At 43.0% G+C, this 20252-nt stretch overlaps 1 protein-coding gene across 4 annotated transcripts in view; it reads left to right on the top strand.

The window, feature by feature from the left end:
* LOC117435229 (polypeptide N-acetylgalactosaminyltransferase 1) overlaps window positions 1-20252 on the top strand; it is a 259339-nt gene that overhangs the window by 193843 nt on the left and 45244 nt on the right. For all 4 annotated transcript variants that reach the window (XM_059012946.1, XM_034920767.2, XM_059012947.1 and 1 more), the window contains one exon: window positions 12624-12794. In XM_059012946.1, the coding sequence (XP_058868929.1) occupies window positions 12624-12794 (171 nt within the window). The remainder of the gene's footprint in view (window positions 1-12623; window positions 12795-20252) is intronic.

The raw sequence follows: 20252 nt of genomic DNA, 5'->3' as shown, positions 1-20252 counted from the left end.
TTACACCACTTCTTGAAGGAAGCCTGGTCTAACTGCACAGCTCTCCCACACCTTGTGGTGTTGCTGTGAGATGGAGCGTCTCCATGTCCTCCCAGAGCAGGATTCAAACCCAGGACCCTGTGGGTCCGGGACAGCAGGACTGTCTACTCGGCCAGCAGACAACATCAATTTCAAAGGTCGTGGGTGTCAATTAGAATCCATCCTAGGAATAACCAGCACTCAAGGCTCCCCAGAGCTCTGCTGACAAGTCCCAGTGATCTCCACTCTGCACTGCAGTGTCCCCAAAGTCAAGGATAGCATTATTTTAAAACCACTTTCAGCAACTAAAAAACAAACCTTGTCTTTACTTCCTGGAGATCCCAGTTAAATTATGGAAAAGGAATTTATTTTTACCTCGCAGTCAATGTTAGATAGTTAGATGGATAAGCATTCATGTTTTTTGAAAAAGTGTAGATAGGGGTAGAGATATATTAGATTGCCTTTTTACAAAATAACCCATTATTTATTGATCATTTTATCTTTTTACATGTCACACAGAGGCTACATTTCCCCCTTGGGATGTTTTGTTTTTGTTCATTAAAACACATTTGTCTAGTTCTTTTTACTATTTTGTACAGTTTTTTTCATGAATAATACATACAAACATAAAACATAATCTTACCTTGTTGTTTGAAATAACTGCCCCAGAGACACAAACACACCAGCAGTTAGGTTCTCTTAATATCTGAGTTAAGATGTAACACAGTTACATTTATATCAATACCTGTTTATTGCTATTCCAGATCAGCACTCAAAATAGTTAGATTTGTTTAGTGTATTAAGATACAGTCTTTACTGTTTCTCAAATTCCTTTGTTTAAAAATATGTATTACCCATTACAGTTGACCTCAATACACTAAACAAATCAAGCTGTTTTGAGTGTTGATCTGGAATATCAATAAACAGGTATTGATATACAGTACATACAAACCAGCTAACATGTTATGACAGGAGGAATCTCTCTGCCATTAACATTCTTTGTAGCAAGATGACACCACACAATAAACAAAACATCACAAAGGCTCCCACTGACAGCTGCCTGTTGCTGCGACAGACTCTTGTCAGATAACAGCCACTGTGCACGCCCAGATTAAAATATTGCAGGGTGGTAAATTAATGCATAAATGTCCGGTCGCAGATTGCATTGTAGTCTGCAGATGTGAACGCTGGCAGCCCCAGTTTGACATTGGAAAACAACTACTGTCATCGAACTGGTACCGACCCAGTACTGTCCCAGTTCTTGTTCCGGTCTTGAACAGCCCTGTTGCTCTCTGTTAAGCAGACTGAGGCAGCGCCTGTACATTGCTTACTGTACACTGCATTGCTACTTGCATCATGCCTGGGTTTGATCCCTGCGAGACATGCAAGGCCAGTCTGCCTGTTGAGAACAAGCACAGCAAATGCTCTTCCTGCCTGGGGCCAGAGCACTCCAAGGAGGCACTGACGAACCACAGTTTCTGTGAGTTTTGTGCATCTTTCTCCAAGTGTCTCTCCTACAGCTCTAGAGAGCACTCTGCGTCCCTCACTCCTGCACAGCGTTCTTCCCCATCACCCTCTGGTAGGGAGGTGGCTGCGTCCTCACCCCATGGCTCTGTGCCAAAGGAGAGCGGACGACACACCTGAGGAAGCTGTCTTCACGGTCTTCCTCATCCTCCTCTGCCTCTCCTTCTCCCCTGAGGAAGATGACGAGTTACCGTTCCAAGCGATCGGCGGACTTGGAGTAGATTTGGGCAGCAGTTTCCCACCAAGGAACGGTGATCGCCGAGTTACTGCGTGAGCGTTCAGCGCCGCCTGTTCCCTTGGTGTCCCAGGGTGCTACGAGCGCAGATTGGCAGCAGGATGACGTATTCTCCCTCGCCGCCTCTGAGGGGGTGGCCAAACAGGAACTGGCGTTCCAGTCTGAGGACGTGGAGTCAGACAGCACACCCCTTGTCAGCAGAGCTTCTACCACTGATCAATAGGGCCACTGCAGTCTTGCAAGTGCCCTGGCCTACAGGAGATAAGACAAGGCAGTCCATCTGTGATGATCAGCCTACAACCTCTCCCGTGCCCCCCCAGTGTACTCGGATTTTCTTTTTGAGATCTAGTCATCCTGGGGTCACTGGCTGCAGCTCCTGCTGTTTCCCGGTCTATGTGTGCATGGTGCAGAGAAGTTGGGCCTGGCCCAATTTCCGCCGGTGGAGGCTTCAATTGCCGCGTTGGTACAGTCACCTAATTTAGCAGTCCTGTCCAAGGACGCTATCTGTCCCAACAAACAATGCTGGGTCTCAGAGGTGATCCTCAAGTGTACCTATTCAGCCAGTGAGTTTGCCACATGACTGGGCAACTTTTAACCCTTTGCGGTCCATTTATTAAATGTGCGTCAGGCACGTCAGGTCTAATTAGGAGGCAGTGTGGTCCAGTGGTTAAAGAAACAGCCTTATAACCAGGAGGTCCCCGGTTCAAATCCCACCTCAGCCACTGACTCATTGTGTGACCCTGAGCAAGTCTCTTAACCTCCTTGTGCTCCGTCTTTCGGGTGAGACGTAATTGTAAGTGACTCTGCAGCTGATGCATAGTTCACACACCCTAGTCTCTGTAAATCGCCTTGGATAAAGGCGTCTGCTAAATAAACAAATAATAATTAATTTTCACACGCGCAGTTAATTTTAGACGCGCTGTTTAAAAGTATTTTTTTTCACAGTCAAACGCGTTTAAATGGCCCTGCATATCAACAAAGCACTCACTAGGCATCTCCAGCCCCGCCCCACCCTTTCGTTCGCTATTGCTTTCACCTATGTAAGAAATAAATAATAATAAAAATAATAGTCATACATACCGATCAATCATCTCCTGACCACTCGTTTTATCACCAAACTCCTCAATAATGCGATCCAAGTCATTATTTTATTACTATAACATCTCAAAAAAGCTCTGCAAATGTCCGTGTTCTCTGTGCGCTGATGCACTGATCAGCCAGCTTGTTTACTTACGAACGCCCCGTTATCTGATACAGGGCCATGTATGACTATTCATGAGATACGCCTTTTTTTTTTTTTTTTTTTTTTTTTTTTGGACTTGTCTCGGCTCCTGTCCCACTCAGCAATTGAATGGTTTTCTCGGCTTTTTCCAGAGAAAAAACGACTAGAAACCCGTTTTTTGCATTGCTATAATGATGTCGGACCCAGTCCGACAATGGACCGCAAAGGGTTAATAGTATTCTGGTAGCTTACCAGGCCTATTTGGTGAGGTTCCTCTCTGACAGCCACAGGCCTCCACCACAACTGTCAAAATGGGCAGGCTGTAGGCAGAAACCTGGCTGTGCTGGTAGCTGCCCGCAGGCAGCTTTGGCTTTCCTAGACAAAGCACGACCATTGGACGCCTCGAACACTCCAGGGCATACGCTTGGTCCCGCGGTGGACGAGATGCTGCAGCGCTCTTACTATGCGAGGGAATCCACGAAGGCGCTTGTGTCCTGGTCCCCAAGCGACAGTGCGGCCAAGGCCTCAGCAACCTCAGAGACTGGCACAGCCGGCTGTGCCTGCTGCCAGAGATGGTGTACAGAACCGGCCCGCAGCTGCTCTCCTCAAAAACTTTCATAGGTTCCGGCACAGGGACGAAAGCCTCAGGCCGAGCCACAAGCTGAGCAGCAGCCCTGATTTTGCTGTCACAGGCCCAGGCCCACTGAACCGCGATTGCCTATTGACAGTGTCTCATTACTGTCTAAAGGCACTCTCTTGGTGGAAACAGCCGGCTCATCTACTCCTCGGCATAGCACTGGGCAGTGTCACCAGAAGGGAGGTTGTCACCACGGACAGGTCCAGTCTGGGCTGGGGCTCTGTGTGGAATGGCCAGGGTGCACAAGGTGTGTGGAACCCCCTTGGCAGGGTCTCCACATCAATGTTTTGGAACTACAGGCAGTTTACCTGGCCTTGCAGCATTTTTTTGCAGGTTTGAGGGAGACATGTGCTTGTCTGTACAGACAACACAGCAGTGGTGGCTTACATTAACCACCAGTGTAGCCTCAGGTCACTCAGTCTCCATTGTTTGGCCTGCAAATTTTGCTCTGAGCACATAAAAACCTCCTCTCACCTATCTGACAAACTGGGCGACGGGCCTGCTCAGTCAGGCACGGGGGACCTTATGGCATCCCAACCCATCGAGCCTGCAGCTCTGGGTCTGGCCCTGGCCCCTGAACGGCTGCATTTGAGCCGTCTGGGTCTGGCCAATAGGGTTATTGGCACCTGTTCGTGGTGGGTGATACAGTTTATTAGTGACAATCGTGCAGTGCTGTTCTGGCTTTGTGCTTTTGTGCTGGAATCGTGTCAGCCGTCTAGTAATTTACAAAATAAGACAATTACAAACAAACAAACAAAACACTCACAAAACCTTATTTCTCATGGGGTCTCTCACAGTCTTTACAGGTTTAAAACTGAAACCAAAATGAAGGAACAGATTACGATTCTACGTCCCCTTTTATGCTGTCACACATGACCCCTTGGTAAACGAGTGCAACTGCCTCTCTAATCTGCGGCTGCCACGTCGTTTCCCTTCCAGGTCAATGCGTTATTGCAACAGAGTCTTGCCCCCTTCCTGGCTGGCCAACTTTCCTTGAACCCTGGGAAAGAACTGTCAGGCCAGCCCGTCCAAAGAACTCTGTTCTCGCTGCTTAGCACCCTCACAGGTCGGGAGGGTGATTTACAACCAAGAATCATTGTATCTCTGTCACAGCACCCTATAAAAATGCCAGAGCAGTGTTCACACGTTTCTAGTAGGGGAACAAGTGGGGTGTCTTTAACAGTTATACTGCAATTTTTGCCAGACCTGTTTGACCAGGGGAAATCTGGCAGCTATTTCAGCTTGCCATGTCAAAATTGACTTCCTGGCAGGGCAATTTTTTAAAGAAGCTTGGTGGCTTTGGCTGCCTATAAAAGGTATTGAATCCTCGCTGGGGGTTTAAAGTGCTTGATGCACTGATGATGCCTTCATTTGAGCCCTTGTATTCAGCTGAGCTGAAATGTTTATTACTGAATGCGACTTTTTGTTGCTTGCTATCACCTACGCAAAGCGGCTGAGTGAGATGCAGGCATTTTCAATTGCAAAATCCTACGTAATTTTTGCAGAAGCCAGGACAAAGGTTACGCTCCTTACTAATCCTACTTTTTTGCCGAAGACTATCTCGGCACTTCATGTCAACCAGTCTGTGGCTTTCCAGCTACCTTTCCAATCTAACAGGGAGCAACAGCTCCATACAATCTGCCCAGTGCAGGCCCTGGCGTACTATGTTGACAGGACGAGAAGTTGGAGGCAGTTTTCTGCTATGGGGCAAAGTCCCATGGTCAAGCCCTGTCTAAAAAGCGGTTGTCCAAATAGATAGCAGTTAGTCAGGACTGCCAATGAGCTGGCCAACTTGCCACCTCCAGCTCACTGCCGATTCTACCAGGAGCATGACAACTTTGTGGGCTTTATTCCCGGGTGCATCTGTCAAAGATATAACTAGGTTCTAGACTAAATGTCGTGGATCCTCAAAACCCTGGCTTTGGAACTAGTGTTAAGGGTGGCTTCTCAGTCAAACCTTACAACACAGGCATAGAGATGAGTTTCTCCCTCAATTTTTTAGCCCTAGCTACTTGTGCTTGTATGTTAACGTACAAGGCAGCCTCTCGGCTTAGCTGTGCGTAGTCCTTTATACCCTCTGGGGCAGGCATGACTGTGTCACAGGCTCGTCAGAGCAGCTTTGGTATAGAATATTCAGGTTTCAAGGTCTTTAGGAGGTAAATACTCATTTAGTAATGGTGACATTTCTATTTCAGGGAACCACGGTTATGATAATGACCTAACATTTCTTCACTTGTTTCACCTGGATTGGTAAATTACAGTCAACACTAATGACCCTCGCCTGATAGTCAGCACCTGATTAATCAGCTAAACGCAGCTCTAGTCTATGGATACCTTTTGTTTTGTTCCTAAATACACTTTGAAGCCGTGTGAGTGTGATTCAGCGTGTCTCTGGAGAAATCACAGCAGTGTGATACACAGTGCATCCCTCTACTCTCAGCTTGTGTGGTTTCTAATGCATCAGATAATTGAACCTCAGGGCTAAATTGAGTCTAGCCTTTTGGGCACTGTGCCTGGAATAGCAAGGCTGGCAGGGCAAAATCAATCGCATGTCAAAAACTAATTTGGTACCATTTATTCCTGTTTGTTACCAACTGACATTTCGGACTGAACTCGGTGCCAAGAAAATCATTATTCGTTTCCAGAGTGAAGACGTTCATGTCCAACTATGCTATCATTTCTAAAGGACATATTTATATTTGTATCCAAAATGTTTATCCATAACTTCAAACACTCTGTCGTATTGGCGAAAAGTCAATGGGGAAGTTACTTTATGGCTGATGCTTGTTCTTCAGTGTTTTTTGGGTAACATGACTGTGCTTATCTTCACTGTGAAAGTAGTACCCCTTATGAGAATACATAGAAGCCAGCTATAGGGTTAATGTACAAAAAGGTAGGGTAAAAAAGTAAGGTAGGAGTGGAAAATAAAAAGTTAAAAAAAAGTTTTAGTAGTAGCAGACATATCAGTGGGGGTAGTAAAAGGGTGAAACTGGGAGAGAAGTACAGGATTGTGGGAAAGTGGTTTGCAGTGCGCAGGTGTAGAGGTGATGTGATACGTAACAGAAGACAGACAATAAAGTTCACGGTCCAAACAGATCTTTATTTGTAATCTGTGGTCGTTGCGACCGTAAATAGTAATCCCAGCACAGCAGTGTGTATTGCACTGTTTTAAACAAATGTGTTACAGTCCCGAAATAATAAACACAGTATAAACACACACAAAGACACACACGATCACAAGTCCAGAGTGAGAGCTAACATGCAAGTGGTGAAATACAATTTATTCGTGTACAGTTGTGAAGTGTTGTCCGAGTTGGTGCTGGCCTTAAACGACAGCTCCAGGTACGTTTTAGCCGTCTAATAAACAAACAAGTATATAATTAGACACGACAAAACAAACAAACAGTAAACACTCATGGCACGTTTTGGTTCTCCTTTTCGCGGTTCGCTCGCAACCATAACAAAGGAACAGATCGCTGAGCCACGTCCCCATTTGTACCATCAGTCACTCCCCCTTGGTTAGCGAGTGCAACCGTTTCTCCTCATTTCCGCGGTTGCTACGTCGCTTCCCGTCTGGGGCGATGACCTTGTGTACCGTGGCTTCGCCCCCTTTCTAGGTGGCCGACTTCCACCTTTCCATGGAATTAATTGTCAGACCATCCAGTCCGGGGCACTCAGTTCCCTTTACACAGCGCCCTCACAGGTCGGGAGAGAGATTTATAGCCAAGATTCATTCTTTCTCTGTCACAGGGATAAACATCAGTAAGTGTTGAATCGGTAAAAATAATTCACTGTTTGAGTGCCGTCAGGTACGAGAAACTATGGCTCATTTTCTTACTGATTCAACACTGAGATGTTTGTGCCACTTAAAACATTCCTTCCTAATTGATATCTGTTCAATTGGTTGTTAATTTGGTAATTAATAAATACAGTGGAATAATATTTCTTGTTATACAGTATTCTGCTTGATTCTTTTTATCACTATTTTAAATAATCTATTGATAAGGTGCTTTTAATATCTCAGGGGAAAGGTATTTCCTGTAGTAATTGATCTGCAAGGCACGGTTCACCCCAGCAAGGCACAGGCTTCCATTCTTGTTTTGCTGCTCTTTTGCGGTTGTGGGAATTCTTTGTTTATCCTCCTCATCTTCAAGCTTGGCTACACTAAAGGGACCTCACTTCCCTGAAGGCTATTGAAAACCTGATGAGATCCTCAGCTAAACTCTTCTCAATTTGCTGCAGTAAACCTCCACTTCTCTCAGTCTGCCTCCTCACAATCCTATCCTCCATGACCTGTCAAGCAATCAGTTGCTCGATTAGAAAAATCCAGGAATTTCCTCCCCACTCTGCTCCGGAGGGGTATTTTGAACCCGCTGGCTGCGCTAAAGGGCATGAAGTATGAGCTCAGTGAGCTTCTGTAGCTGCAAAGTAGCAATCCCTTGAGGTAATGTCTGTAAGATGGAGATTAGATCGCGTCCGCATGAGTGAATGACCGTAGCCTTTTCCCTGATCCCTGTCATTATGGTGGTATGTTTTGGAGAGGTGAGGGACTAGGGATGTTTGTTTTCATATCAGGCTGCAGTGTCAACAAGGGAAACAGCTGGCAGCCACGGGAACATGAAGCTGGAAATATTTGGAGCTCTACTTCTGACTGGGTACTGACATTGGAGCAAGCTGGTCACAACTGCTTAGCAATGTAGTTTGTAGCATTACTATAGTCTTACAGAGAATGCTATAGTAAACTGCCTGTTACGTATAGTACTTTGCTCCAAACAATTAAAGGATATTCAGAGATGTTTCAAATCCCCAAATGTTGTATTTAAATAGTTTCTCTACACTCCTTGAACGACATTGTAAAGTCTCCAGAAGGGTGGTGGGGATTACTTCACTGCAGGATTTTTTTACTTTGTAATCTGTAAAGCTGCTGCTGCCACTTTTTTTCAAAAACTAAATGCACCCCCTTGTGCAGCACTGAGGTTTGTTTTGGATGCAAAGCAGTCATCACTTTGACCTGTAAATATATGCTGGCTTGACCTCCTTACAGACCAGGGCCCAGTGCATAAAACACCTTCGGGATCTGTCCATAACTATAAAACGCTCAATAGTGCTTAATTTAGAATTACTAAAAGAAATGTAATCTTTTTCAGAGCTAAAAGTGAACACATATAGTACTTGCGTGCGTGTGGATACCATATTTCACTTTTGGCTACATCTTGAGAACTGCGCATCCAATTCTGATGGAACTTTGGATGAGACATAAAACCGAGGTCCTATTGTAAATGACTCTGCTAGCAGTAGTTCCCTTTCAAGTAGGGAATGTTAACCATTACAAAATGGGTGTTTCCCTTTGACACCCTGTGGCAATGTGCCCCGCCCCTGTGTGCATTTGTGCGTTATGTGTTGTATGGTGCGTGTGTTAATGTTGGTGTATAGTCATTGGTACACGGGATATAAACGGGTCTGTGTTTCACGTGTATTTAAAAATGTATAATTGTATTTAGGCATGAGGATAGCACAGATCACTTCACGTGCTGGTTAAAATGTAATGTGTGGTCACGGGAGTACACTTAATTAATTCACGTGCAGTTGTACCGAGATTCCAATTGAATGATTGACTAGCAATCGACTCTCAGTACAACTGCATAAAAGCAGCATGTTTTCACTCACTCGGGGTTGGGTGTTTGAGAGTGGAGAACGGGAGAGAGAGAAAGGAGAAATACAGTTAAGGTGAAATAACAATTGCTACAGTGTGCTGGAAGTGCCAGCACGGTACTTGTTTAACGTTCGTCCACTTGTTTTGTGTGTTAGTACCTTTTGTTTGTCTTTTTATTTTGGCGTAAAGTGCCGTGTCCTGTTTTCTGTTTGTTCAACCTTTTATTTTGTTTAATAAACGCTGAGTGCCACCATTGCACTCAGCATTACTCATCACCACCGTCTGTCTGTGTGTTTCTTCCGGGTCTGATGTGTCACCACTCAGCCTTGTGACACACCCGAACTGAAAACTCTCTATCAAAGATTCTCGCTAGAGCAGGGTGGTGCTGCTGATCCTCCGCCATGCAACCATGAAACAGCAACGTGACCTGCCAGCATCGCCATTTTCTTTTTTCAGCTGTGCTGATTACTCCTGAGACAGATAAGTGTATCTTTCTTCTCTATATACCTATTGTTAGCGCTTTTTACCTTGCTTTTAAGTGCTTTATATGTATATTTACAGAATCGCTGAAGTAAAATATTATTTCAAGCTGTTTTTTCTGTTGTTATTAGTCTGTGCTGGTTACGTCCCACCGTGGCCTTGTGTGCAGTGGGACGCCTGCAGCTCGATTAGCCGTTCCTTCCCGGGATCCTAGTACATTAGACTGACTCGCTGCAGTTGTAGTATATAAAAAATGACTTTTCTGTAAATATTATCATGTATTTATTACATGTAAATAAATATAAGAATATTTTGTGGACCGTGTGGTTTCGCATTCATTTCCACCAGTGTGTATATATGTTTTTCTGTTTTTCATTCTTACAGAGAGGTAAGTATTGAAAAATTCCGAGCAGCTATTGTAGGCATTCCTACTAGCAGCTTGATGATGTTTTAGTCCTGCTTCTGCAGTGCGATTTACAAAAGCTTTTTGGTTTTTTTTTAAGCAGGCTTTTTCAAATTTTCGTGCATAAATTTAGAATTTGCCAGTGGTTGACTCACAGGTGGGCACCCCGGTTTTCCACATTAATCAGTCGGTGGAATTGGAGGCTTCCATCCCCCTCTTTTCCAATCTGACAAGGAGCGCCAGCTCCATACGCTTTGCCCAGTGTGGGCGTTAGCATATTATGTGGAGAGGACTAAAAGCTGGAGGCACAACTGTTTGTTTGTTACGGGGCTCAGTCCCAGAACCAGGCTCTGTCTAAACAGCGTCTATCCAAATGGATAACAGGCGAAATACAGACTGCTTATGAACTGGCCAGTCTGCCCCCGTCTGAGAAGCTCACCGGCCTTTCCACCAGGGGTCAGGCGACTTCATGGGTTTTGTTCCAGGGTGCATCTATTCAGGGAATATGCAGTGCAGCGATTTGGCTTCATACCATACGTTTGACAGGTTCTAGTGGCTGAATGTCGTGGACCCGCAGAGTCCTGGATTGGAACAAGAGTACTGAGGGTGGCTTCCAGTTCACCCTCATGACAGTTTTCAGTTTACTGGAATACTGTTTGTAGCACAAAGTGGTTTTTGGCTAGCTTTATAGCCCAGTGTTGTATACCATGTCCATGCGACAGATTGGGTATACTCACCAATTTTGTAATGGTTAATATTCCCTACTTGAAAGGGAACGTTAGGTTATTATCATAACCCTGGTACCCGGAAATAGGAATATTAACCATTGACTTTGGTGTAACGGCGTTCATGGTCGCAATCTTTGAAAGAAAATGGCGATGCTGGTAGGTTGCGATGATAGCGAGAATCTTTGGTATAGAGTTTTTAGTTCAGGTGTCTTAAAGGGAAAAACCCATTTTGTAATGGTTAATATTCATATTTCAGGGAACCAGGGTTATGATAATAACCTAACTTTGTTGATGCATAGTTCACTCGCTAGTCTCTGTAAGTTGCTTTGGTTAAAAGCATCTGACTAATTAATAATAACTTAGTGTATGTAAATCATTGTGACCTATTTTTGCTTTTTGAGTTACAAAAGAACATTAGAAGGTTACAAACGAGAGGAATCCACTCAGTCCACTTTTTCAAGTCAGGTCTTAAAGGACCCCAATGATTCAGCATCAACAACATGACTAGGTAACCCATTCCACACCCTCACAACTCTGTGCTAAGTCTGTCCCCACTTAATTTCCAACTGTAGTCCTGGTTTCTGTTCTGCACTTAAAGTATTGGTTAGGCTTAACTTTGACAACTCCTTTTAAGATTTCACTCAAGTCCCTCTGCAATTCTTCTTTGTTCAAAGCTAAGCAGATTCGTTTAAGCCATGGAATTAGTCTGGCCTCTGATAGGTTGAGGAAATAAAGGCCACCCCACTTGGATTGAATGCTTTTATGACAAGAGATCTGTTATAAAAAGTTATTCTGCATACTGTAAATGTGTAGCTGATCGGAGCCTAATACTATTTCACAGTACTGACACAAGATTGAAAAAGTTATCTGCTGTATATCTGATAGGTTGAGGAAATAAAGGTTTTGATACAACTATGCATTTGTTATAAAATTATATTCTACATGGGGTTGATGCAAGGCTTTGTGACCTACTTTTTCATGGTACTGATACCTATTTTCGGTTATTTCTATCTTTATATTTCTAGAGGCATATTTCTATCTTTTTACAATAGCCTTTTATATGTCATTCACAAGCTGGAAAGCCTATTTTATAAACAGAATGGTCTTAAAACCTCACTGCCGCCAATCTTATCATGCCTTCACACTGACCCATTATAAGGATTTCAACACATCACTGAATTCAATAAAAAAATAAACCCAAAAGTCATACCTTGTATTTCTCTTTCTGGCCTTGGCTGCCCCCATTGAACAAGAGGTAACCCGACTGATAACAGATAATGTCCAACCATTGCTATATTTCACCACAAAGTGCCCTCTTCAACTGAATGAAACTTGTGTACGCTTGCCAGATGCTGTGCCATTGAATTAACCTGCACCTAAATAACTTGTGCTAGATAGAAAACGGTTTGACGGTTTCAAAAGCTTTACCTGTATTATGTGAGTGCCTTTCAAGATGATTTATTAACTCTTCTAACCATTTGTGTTTGTTTTCATTTAGTTATTTTTGTTTGGTTTGCTCCATTTATCAAAGCTTTCTTAGAAAAGCTGGTCCTCCTAGGTGCAGTACATTTCTACAGTATTGCTTGAAACATTATGAGGGAATTCATATCAAGTGCTGCGGTATATTGTAAACAAACTGACTGGCAATTGTTCTAAAACTGCATTGCTTAGTAGAAGCCACTGCTGATGCAGGTATTCTATCGTGTGTCCTCCCCCCCCGCAGGAGGACAGTGGTGTGTCCCATTATCGACGTGATCAGTGATGACACCTTCGAGTACATGGCAGGCTCAGACATGACATACGGAGGATTTAACTGGAAGCTGAATTTCCGCTGGTATCCCGTGCCTCAGAGAGAAATGGACAGAAGGAAAGGAGACCGGACCCTGCCTGTAAGGTAAAGAGACAATCACTAGCGTGCCAGCTTCCCTACTCTAAGAGAGAGCTGTGCAGATAGAACTGGGGATGGAAGGACAGTATTTCGTGGTTTGGTGTAACTTTCATCACAAATTCCGGTAAATCCATATTTAATCCGTGGTGTCTTCTAATTTGAGAAAAATACATACACAAATACTTAAGTCAGGTCTTTAATGCTCTAAGTACTACTTCCATTGCCGGATAACGTCAGTTGCCTAATTCCAACCAGAAAGTATGGTAGATTAAAACTGGGGGGATAAGGATAAAACATGCAGCTGCTACACAGTACCAATTTGAGTTCCTGTCTCGTGAGAGATAGACCAGGAGTGTGTTCAATGAGCAGAGCGCCCCAAGGTTTTACGTGTCTTTTCCTATTGAACAATGCGCATGCAGCCAGCGTTTCCTAACAGTAGCGAGTCAAGCTCAGAGCTGCCTCGCTGGAGGTTCAAAATGGCCGACTTGCATTATCAGTGCGGTGGCTGCAAATTGATTTTTTCAAATATGGATTTGTATGACCAATGCATGTGTGGTAAGTAATATTTGTTGTCATTTTAAGTTTTTAAAACTGATTATGGTATTTTTTTAAAGTGATGATTGTATTAGAAATGGACTGTTTATAACTTGACAAATCTGACTCGTGCACAAGATGTTAAACCAAAACAAGTGTCAGTAACTTTATTACAAACATACCATAATAGTAATTACATAAAAAAAATAAAAAAATTACACAAATTGCAAAACTCGCTTAAAGCAACTGTTTTAATACACAGCGATTTCTTGACTGATATTGTGAAACTGCTCGCCCCTAACTGACTCAATAACTGCTGACATATGTTAAGGGGTGCCATGAGAGAGCTCTCTGCTTACCGAACACATCCCTGGTCAACAATGCTGATGAAACTTGTATAGGTGGTACCGTAGGGTGAACCTCTATACACCCATCACAGTGGGTTGGGGCGCTCCTGTCTTCCTTGTGCTCATTTGTAACCTCATGGCACTGGCTGAAAACTGGTTTGAAACAAAATGCTGCTAGATCATGTAATATAATACAAGTCTTCAGCTAGCTAGAAGTGGATGTGAGATCCCAGCAGGTCTTTTCTGTCTAAACATCTGTGCACCCTTTCTTTTAAAGAAGGACCAGGGAGGAAAGCAAATGGAAACCTCTGGGGTTGTTTGATCTGTCGTACTCAACATCCATTTAGGCATGCAGGGGTCTCCTCCGTAATTGTCTTCATGCTTGTAAAGCGAGTAACCTGTATTATTAAATAGGAGTAAAATAATAGATATGGGGTGGGGGTAACAGACAAATAAGAACTGTACATAAATGTTGCTGTGCTTTGCAGAATTACTATACTTTTTGTAGCAGTATTATTCAGTAGCACAGGTTTATCAGATGCAAAGCAATTCTGCGAAATAGCTTCTTGAAGGTGTATCACACTGTGCTGGGAACCTGGCAGGACTACAGGCTTTGTTCCCTGAAGATCTTCATTTAAAACCAAGAGCATGTTTATTTTATCCCCCTCTGTTGAAGACCAAGTGGAAAATCTATATGCTTATCAAATTAATCGCTGTGTGTCTACGATACAGAGATAAGGGGCAAGCTATTTCCAGATGGTTGATTCACCATTAATGATGTACATAAATTGTGTTTGAATGCAGATGCTTAACAAAGACAAGGAATAAATCTACTTTTAATACACAGTTGTATGACCATATAACTTTTAAGAGATTGTGTAATTATTTTTTTGTGTTTTATTTTCTACATTCTGTTACAAAAAATGTAGCATCCCCAATATTTTAGAAAGTTACTTCCCTGTTTAGCATTCTATTATGTGTGCTGTGTATGATTCTCTATTGTTTCTGCTTTGATCATTATAATTGTTTGCTGTTAGAGGCATATCGGTGGTGCCGATTCTTCACTGCACAGCTCATCGCTAATACAGTATGCTTCCCCACCCCACTTCAGAATGTCAGCCTTAGAAAAATGTTCATCTAAAATGCCACTTTTTACAAGTGTTTTTCTCTTTTAAAAAAAAGATAATTAAAGATTACCTGGCCTTAAAAATGCAATGCATCACCCACTGTAGCAGGTACATGCCTATTGTGTCTCTAAGACCCAGTTCACACTACTGTGCTGGCCCAGGGCCTCAGGGGCCGCCACATATTTAGGTCTGCAACTCCGTTCACATTTGCGGTATAAGGCGCCTTTGCACATATGTGACAGAAAAGCAGGCCTAAAATGTGGTGAATTTTTTTTTCTTTTTCTTTTTAATGGAACGAATGCCTGCACTCAGAGTGGAAGAGTTTCCGGGATGTACAGTAATCCTTCATTTGTAGCAGATGTTTCTTATTGTAATATTTTTTTTCAGTGCAGCACAGTAGCAATTTTATGGTATATGTTAAAAAATATAAACATTATATATATATATATATATATATATATATATATATATATAATATTATTATTATTATTATTATTTATTTCTTAGCAGACGCCCTTATCCAGGGCGACTTACAATTGTTACAAGATATCACATTATTGTTTACATACAGTTACCCATTTATACAGTTGGGTTTTTACTGGAGCAATCTAGGTAAAGTACCTTGCTCAAGGGTACAACAGCAGTTTCCCCGACCAGGGATTGAACCCACGACCCTCCAGTCAAGAGTCCAGAGCCCTAACCACTACTCCACACTTACATATCCCTCCCCCTTGTCTTTTCAAGACACCGGCCATTCGACGACCACCTCCTCCCCTAAAACACAACCACCCACCCTCGAGTCCATCAATGTCCCTTTTCGCCCTCTTCCACGGGCGGACTTGAGGGTGGGCCGGTCCATGTTCCGGCCCCGCCAGGTAGGGACCGCGCACCTGCGACGAGGGACCCCACCGGGTTGTCAGGGGCGACCGGAGCGACAACCGGGGCACTGGAAGCTGCAGCAGCGGACAGAGGTCTGCAGCTGGGGCATGGTGCAGCGTCGTCCAATCACCCAGGGGGAGCGAAGCAGTGACCAGGGGGAGCTCAAGCGACGTCTGGGAGCAGCGCAGCGACGTCTTGGTGCTTGGGAGGAGCGAAGCAGGGAACCAGGTGGAGAACTGTGACCGGTTCTGTAGACTCCTGGGCTCCAGGTCTAGCGCAGGGAGGTCCAGGCAAACCGGAAGGGTGTCCAGGAGCGAGGGGTGAGGGACTGCACACAGCGGCGCCGGACTGGACCGCAGGGGTGGTGGTCTGGGCTGTGGTTGCGGCGGGCTCTTCACCTCCTCCCGCTCTAACTCGGGCCACAGCTCCGGTTCTGGCAGCCCCAGCTCTTGTCTCAATCTCCGGTTGCTGCCTGCGGGTCATCTCCTGCATCTCCTTTGTGGACTTGTTGAGAGTCCTTATCAGCTCTGCAAGGTCCATTTTATGGGTCGTAGGGGCGCCCACACTTTCTGACACCAAATGTAACAAGAATCGCACCACTCACGGTTCTTGCCCCTTTAAAAATTGACCCAGACACAGAAATTGGAGGTTAAGCGCTTACGCGCACTTTTAATGATACAAAAATAAATTAAACAAAATCAACACCTAGCTCTTCCCGAGCACTAACTAAAACAAAAACAGGAACTCTAAAGTAGCACCAGACAGCTAGGCTGTTTACCGGCTAAAAAACAAACACAGTTTCGCAAAGGTTTCACACACTAACTTTGAGGACTTACGGCACACCGTACTTGACTGCTTCAGGAACAGGGCACACACCTTCCTGCTTCCTGCTTCCTTCTTCCAAGCAGCCCCGAGCAAACTAACTGCTTTCTTTTTATACCCTGCACCTGGCTCTAATTTAATAATAAGCACCAGGTGCAGGGGATAATTAAGCAATAAAACAATAAAGCAAAAACAATCAAACAATAACAAATACAATTAAACTAAACAAATGTGCCTTTCGCACATGTTTTCTTCCAGGGAGCATTTAACCCCCTCCCTGCTGTCTTACAATATATACAGTACGGTGCAAAAGTTTTAGGCAGGTGTGAAAAAATGCTGTAAAGTAAGAATGCTTTCAAAAATAGACATGTTAATAGATTATATTTATCAATTAACTAAATGCAAAGTGAGTGAACAGAAGAAAAATCTAAATCAAATCCATATTTGGTGTGACAACCCTATGCCTTCAAAACAGCGTCAATTCTTCTAGGTACACTTGCACAAAGTCAGGGATTTTGTAGGCATATAGTCAGGTGTATGATTAAACAATTATACCAAACAGGTGCTAATGATCATCAATTCAATATGTAGGTTGAAACACAATCATTAACTGAAACAGAAACAGCTGTGTAGGAGGAATAAAACTGGGTGAGGAACAGCCAAACTCAGCTAACAAGGCGAGGTTGCTGAAGACAGTTTACTGTCAAAAGTCATACACCATGGCAAGACTGAGCACAGCAACAAGACACAAGGTATTTATACTGCATCAGCAAGGTCTCTCCCAGGCAGAAATTTCAAGGCAGACAGGGGTTTCCAGATGTGCTGTCCAAGCTCTTTTGAAGAAGCACAAAGAAACAGGCAACGTTGAGGACCGTAGACGCAGTGGTCGGCCAAGGAAACTTACTGCAGCAGATGAAAGACACATCATGCTTAGTTCCCTTCGCAATCGGAAGATGTCCAGCAGTGCCATCAGCTCAGAATTGGCAGAAAACAGTGGGACCCTGGTACACCCATCTACTGTCCGGAGATGTCTGGTCAGAAGTGGCCTTCATGGAAGACTTGCGGCCAAAAAGCCATACCTCCGACGTGGAAACAAGGCCAAGCGACTCAACTATGCACGAAAACACAGGAACTGGGGTGCAGAAAAATGGCAGCAGGTGCTCTGGACTGATGAGTGGATAGCGGTACACGAATGAGTGTCTGCAGGCAACAGTGAAGCATGGTGGAAGTTCCTTGCAAGTTTGGGGCTGCATTTCTGCAAATGGAGTTGGGGATTTGGTCAGAATTAATGGTCTCCTCAATGCTGAGAAGTACAGGCAGATACTTATCCATCATGCAATACCATCAGGGAGTTATCTGATTGGCCCCAAATTTATTCTGCAGCATGACAACGACCCCAAACATACAGCAAAAGTCATTAAGAACTATCTTCAGCATAAAGAAGAACAAGGAGTCCTGGAAGTGATGGTATGGCCCTCACAGAGCCCTGATCTCAACATCATCGAGTCTGTCTGGGATTACATGAAGAGAGAGAAGCAACTGAGGCTGCTTAAATCCACAGAAGAACTGTGGTTAGTTCTCCAAGATGTTTGGGCCAACCTACCTGTCGAGTCCCTTCAAAAACTGTGTGCAAGTGTATCTAGAAGAATTGATGCTGTTTTGAAGGCAAAGGGTGGTCACACCAAATATTGATTTGATGTAGATTTTTCTTCTGTTCACTCACTTTGCATTTTGTTAATTGATAAATAAACTATTAACATGTCTATTTTTGAAAGCATTCTTACTTTACAGCATTTTTTCACACCGGCCTAAAACTTTTGCACAGTACTGTGTATATATATATATATATATATATATATATATATATAATATATATATATATATATATATATAATGTATTTTTTTACAAACACGATCGTTAAACTATTCTGTTGCTTACTCGTTATTATTATCATTGTCATTATTATTCTCTAGTCCCTAGTTATTATTCTCTAACCGTTACAAGTAAAGACTGAACATCAGCATTACCCCTTCTCTTGGAGGATTACTGAACATATGGCTATAATAAAGCCTGTAGCTACGGCAACCTCATTAAGAGAAGCGCCCCAATCTAATACAGCAATACACCATCATCTATCAAATACATAATAAACCACTGCTCTATCGCCAGTAGAATAACATTAACAATAATAATCACAATAACAGACATTGAATTATTACAGTGAAAATACAAATTGTTACACTTTAAAATTTTAAGCAAGTTACAAGCTTACCGGTGCCATTAATCATTAAAACTTTTTTTTTTTTTTTTTTTTACTTCAAATAGTTCCCTGTTGTAAAAAAAATAAATAAATAAAAAAATCATGTTCGTTCAACTCAGAGTTAGTCTTCGTCATCCAGATGGTTATTGTAAAATAGAGCTTCAGCATTCTCCAGCCAAATTGTCGTGAGACGCTGGCGTTGAGCACAGAAAAAAATCCCAAGTTTGCTGTTGTTTACGTTTCCTTCCATTCAATTTATGTTTAGCGATTCCCGTGTGTTCTACAATCGTCTGCCTACGAGTGTAATCTACAGGCTTGCTGCATGAAGCACATTACCAGCGACGTGAAATTCGTCCTTGCCAAACTCGTTGATCCGATCTTTAGGGGTGATTGTTATTGTTTTCGGCATCTTTGAACAGCTCTGGATACTGACTGAAGTAAACTGAAGCCTGAACTTGAATACCAGAACCAGTTTTATTAGACAGGCATGTTTACATAAATCTAAAGCAAAGTTACCTGTGTTAATGTTTATATATGGTTGTGGCAATGCGCCCCGCCCCTGTGTGCATTTGTGTGTTGTGTGTTATATGTTGTATGTTGCGTGCGTGTGTTAATGTTGGTGTATAGATTGGTACACGGGATATAAACGGGTCTGTGTTTCACGTGTATTTAAAAAGTGTAGATTTGTATTTAGGCACGAGGAGGGCACAAATCACTTCACGTGCTGGTTAAATGTAATATGTGAGCACGGGGTTGCACAGAATTAATTCACGTGCTGGGATTCAAGTGAATAATTAATTAGTAATTGAATCCCAGCACAATAGTATATATAGACGCACATTTCTTGCAGTCGGTGTTAGGTGTTCGGTGAGTGGAGAACGAGTGTGGAGAAGGAGAAACTAAAAAGTGAAAGAAAGAAAGAAAGAATGTAAATATTGCTTTACTCACCGTGTTTGTTCGTCCCTGTTTGTTAGTGTGTGTTCGTTTTTGTTTGTCTCTTTATTTTGGCGCAAGTGCCGTGTCCTGTGTTTTTGTTACAACCTTTTTATTTTCTGTTCTGTTTATTAAATGCTGAGCGCGATCACGCGCTCAGCTATACCAAAACCCCAAGTCTCTCTGTATTCCTTCCTGCTTCTGGTCTGACGCCACCCACTCTGGCCGTCTTTGTGACAATGGTACATGTATTGATTTGGTTATTATCAAACAAACAAAAAAAGCCTTGCATGTTTTTTGCCCCTCCCCAAATTTTCTGTGTTATCATAGAAAATTTAATTGGTAATGTGATACGAAAAGGCAGCCTGAGTCTGCTTTGCGTTCATATATACTGATGCACAATGAAAATGCAACAGTCTTAAGTTTTACATCAATAGCTCATTGGGCACATAAATAATGTTATTTACATTTTAAATAGTGAGCAAATATGTTTGTTGATTGTTGAGTAATATTATTTGAGTAGTATTGTTCCTTGGGATAACAAAATACTGAGTTCAAGTC

This window comes from Acipenser ruthenus, chromosome 3 (genome assembly GCF_902713425.1).
Source record: "Acipenser ruthenus chromosome 3, fAciRut3.2 maternal haplotype, whole genome shotgun sequence".
Lineage (NCBI taxonomy): Eukaryota > Metazoa > Chordata > Actinopteri > Acipenseriformes > Acipenseridae > Acipenser > Acipenser ruthenus.
Note: the sequence above shows the minus strand (reverse complement) of the source record. Positions and strands in the feature narration are given on the sequence as shown.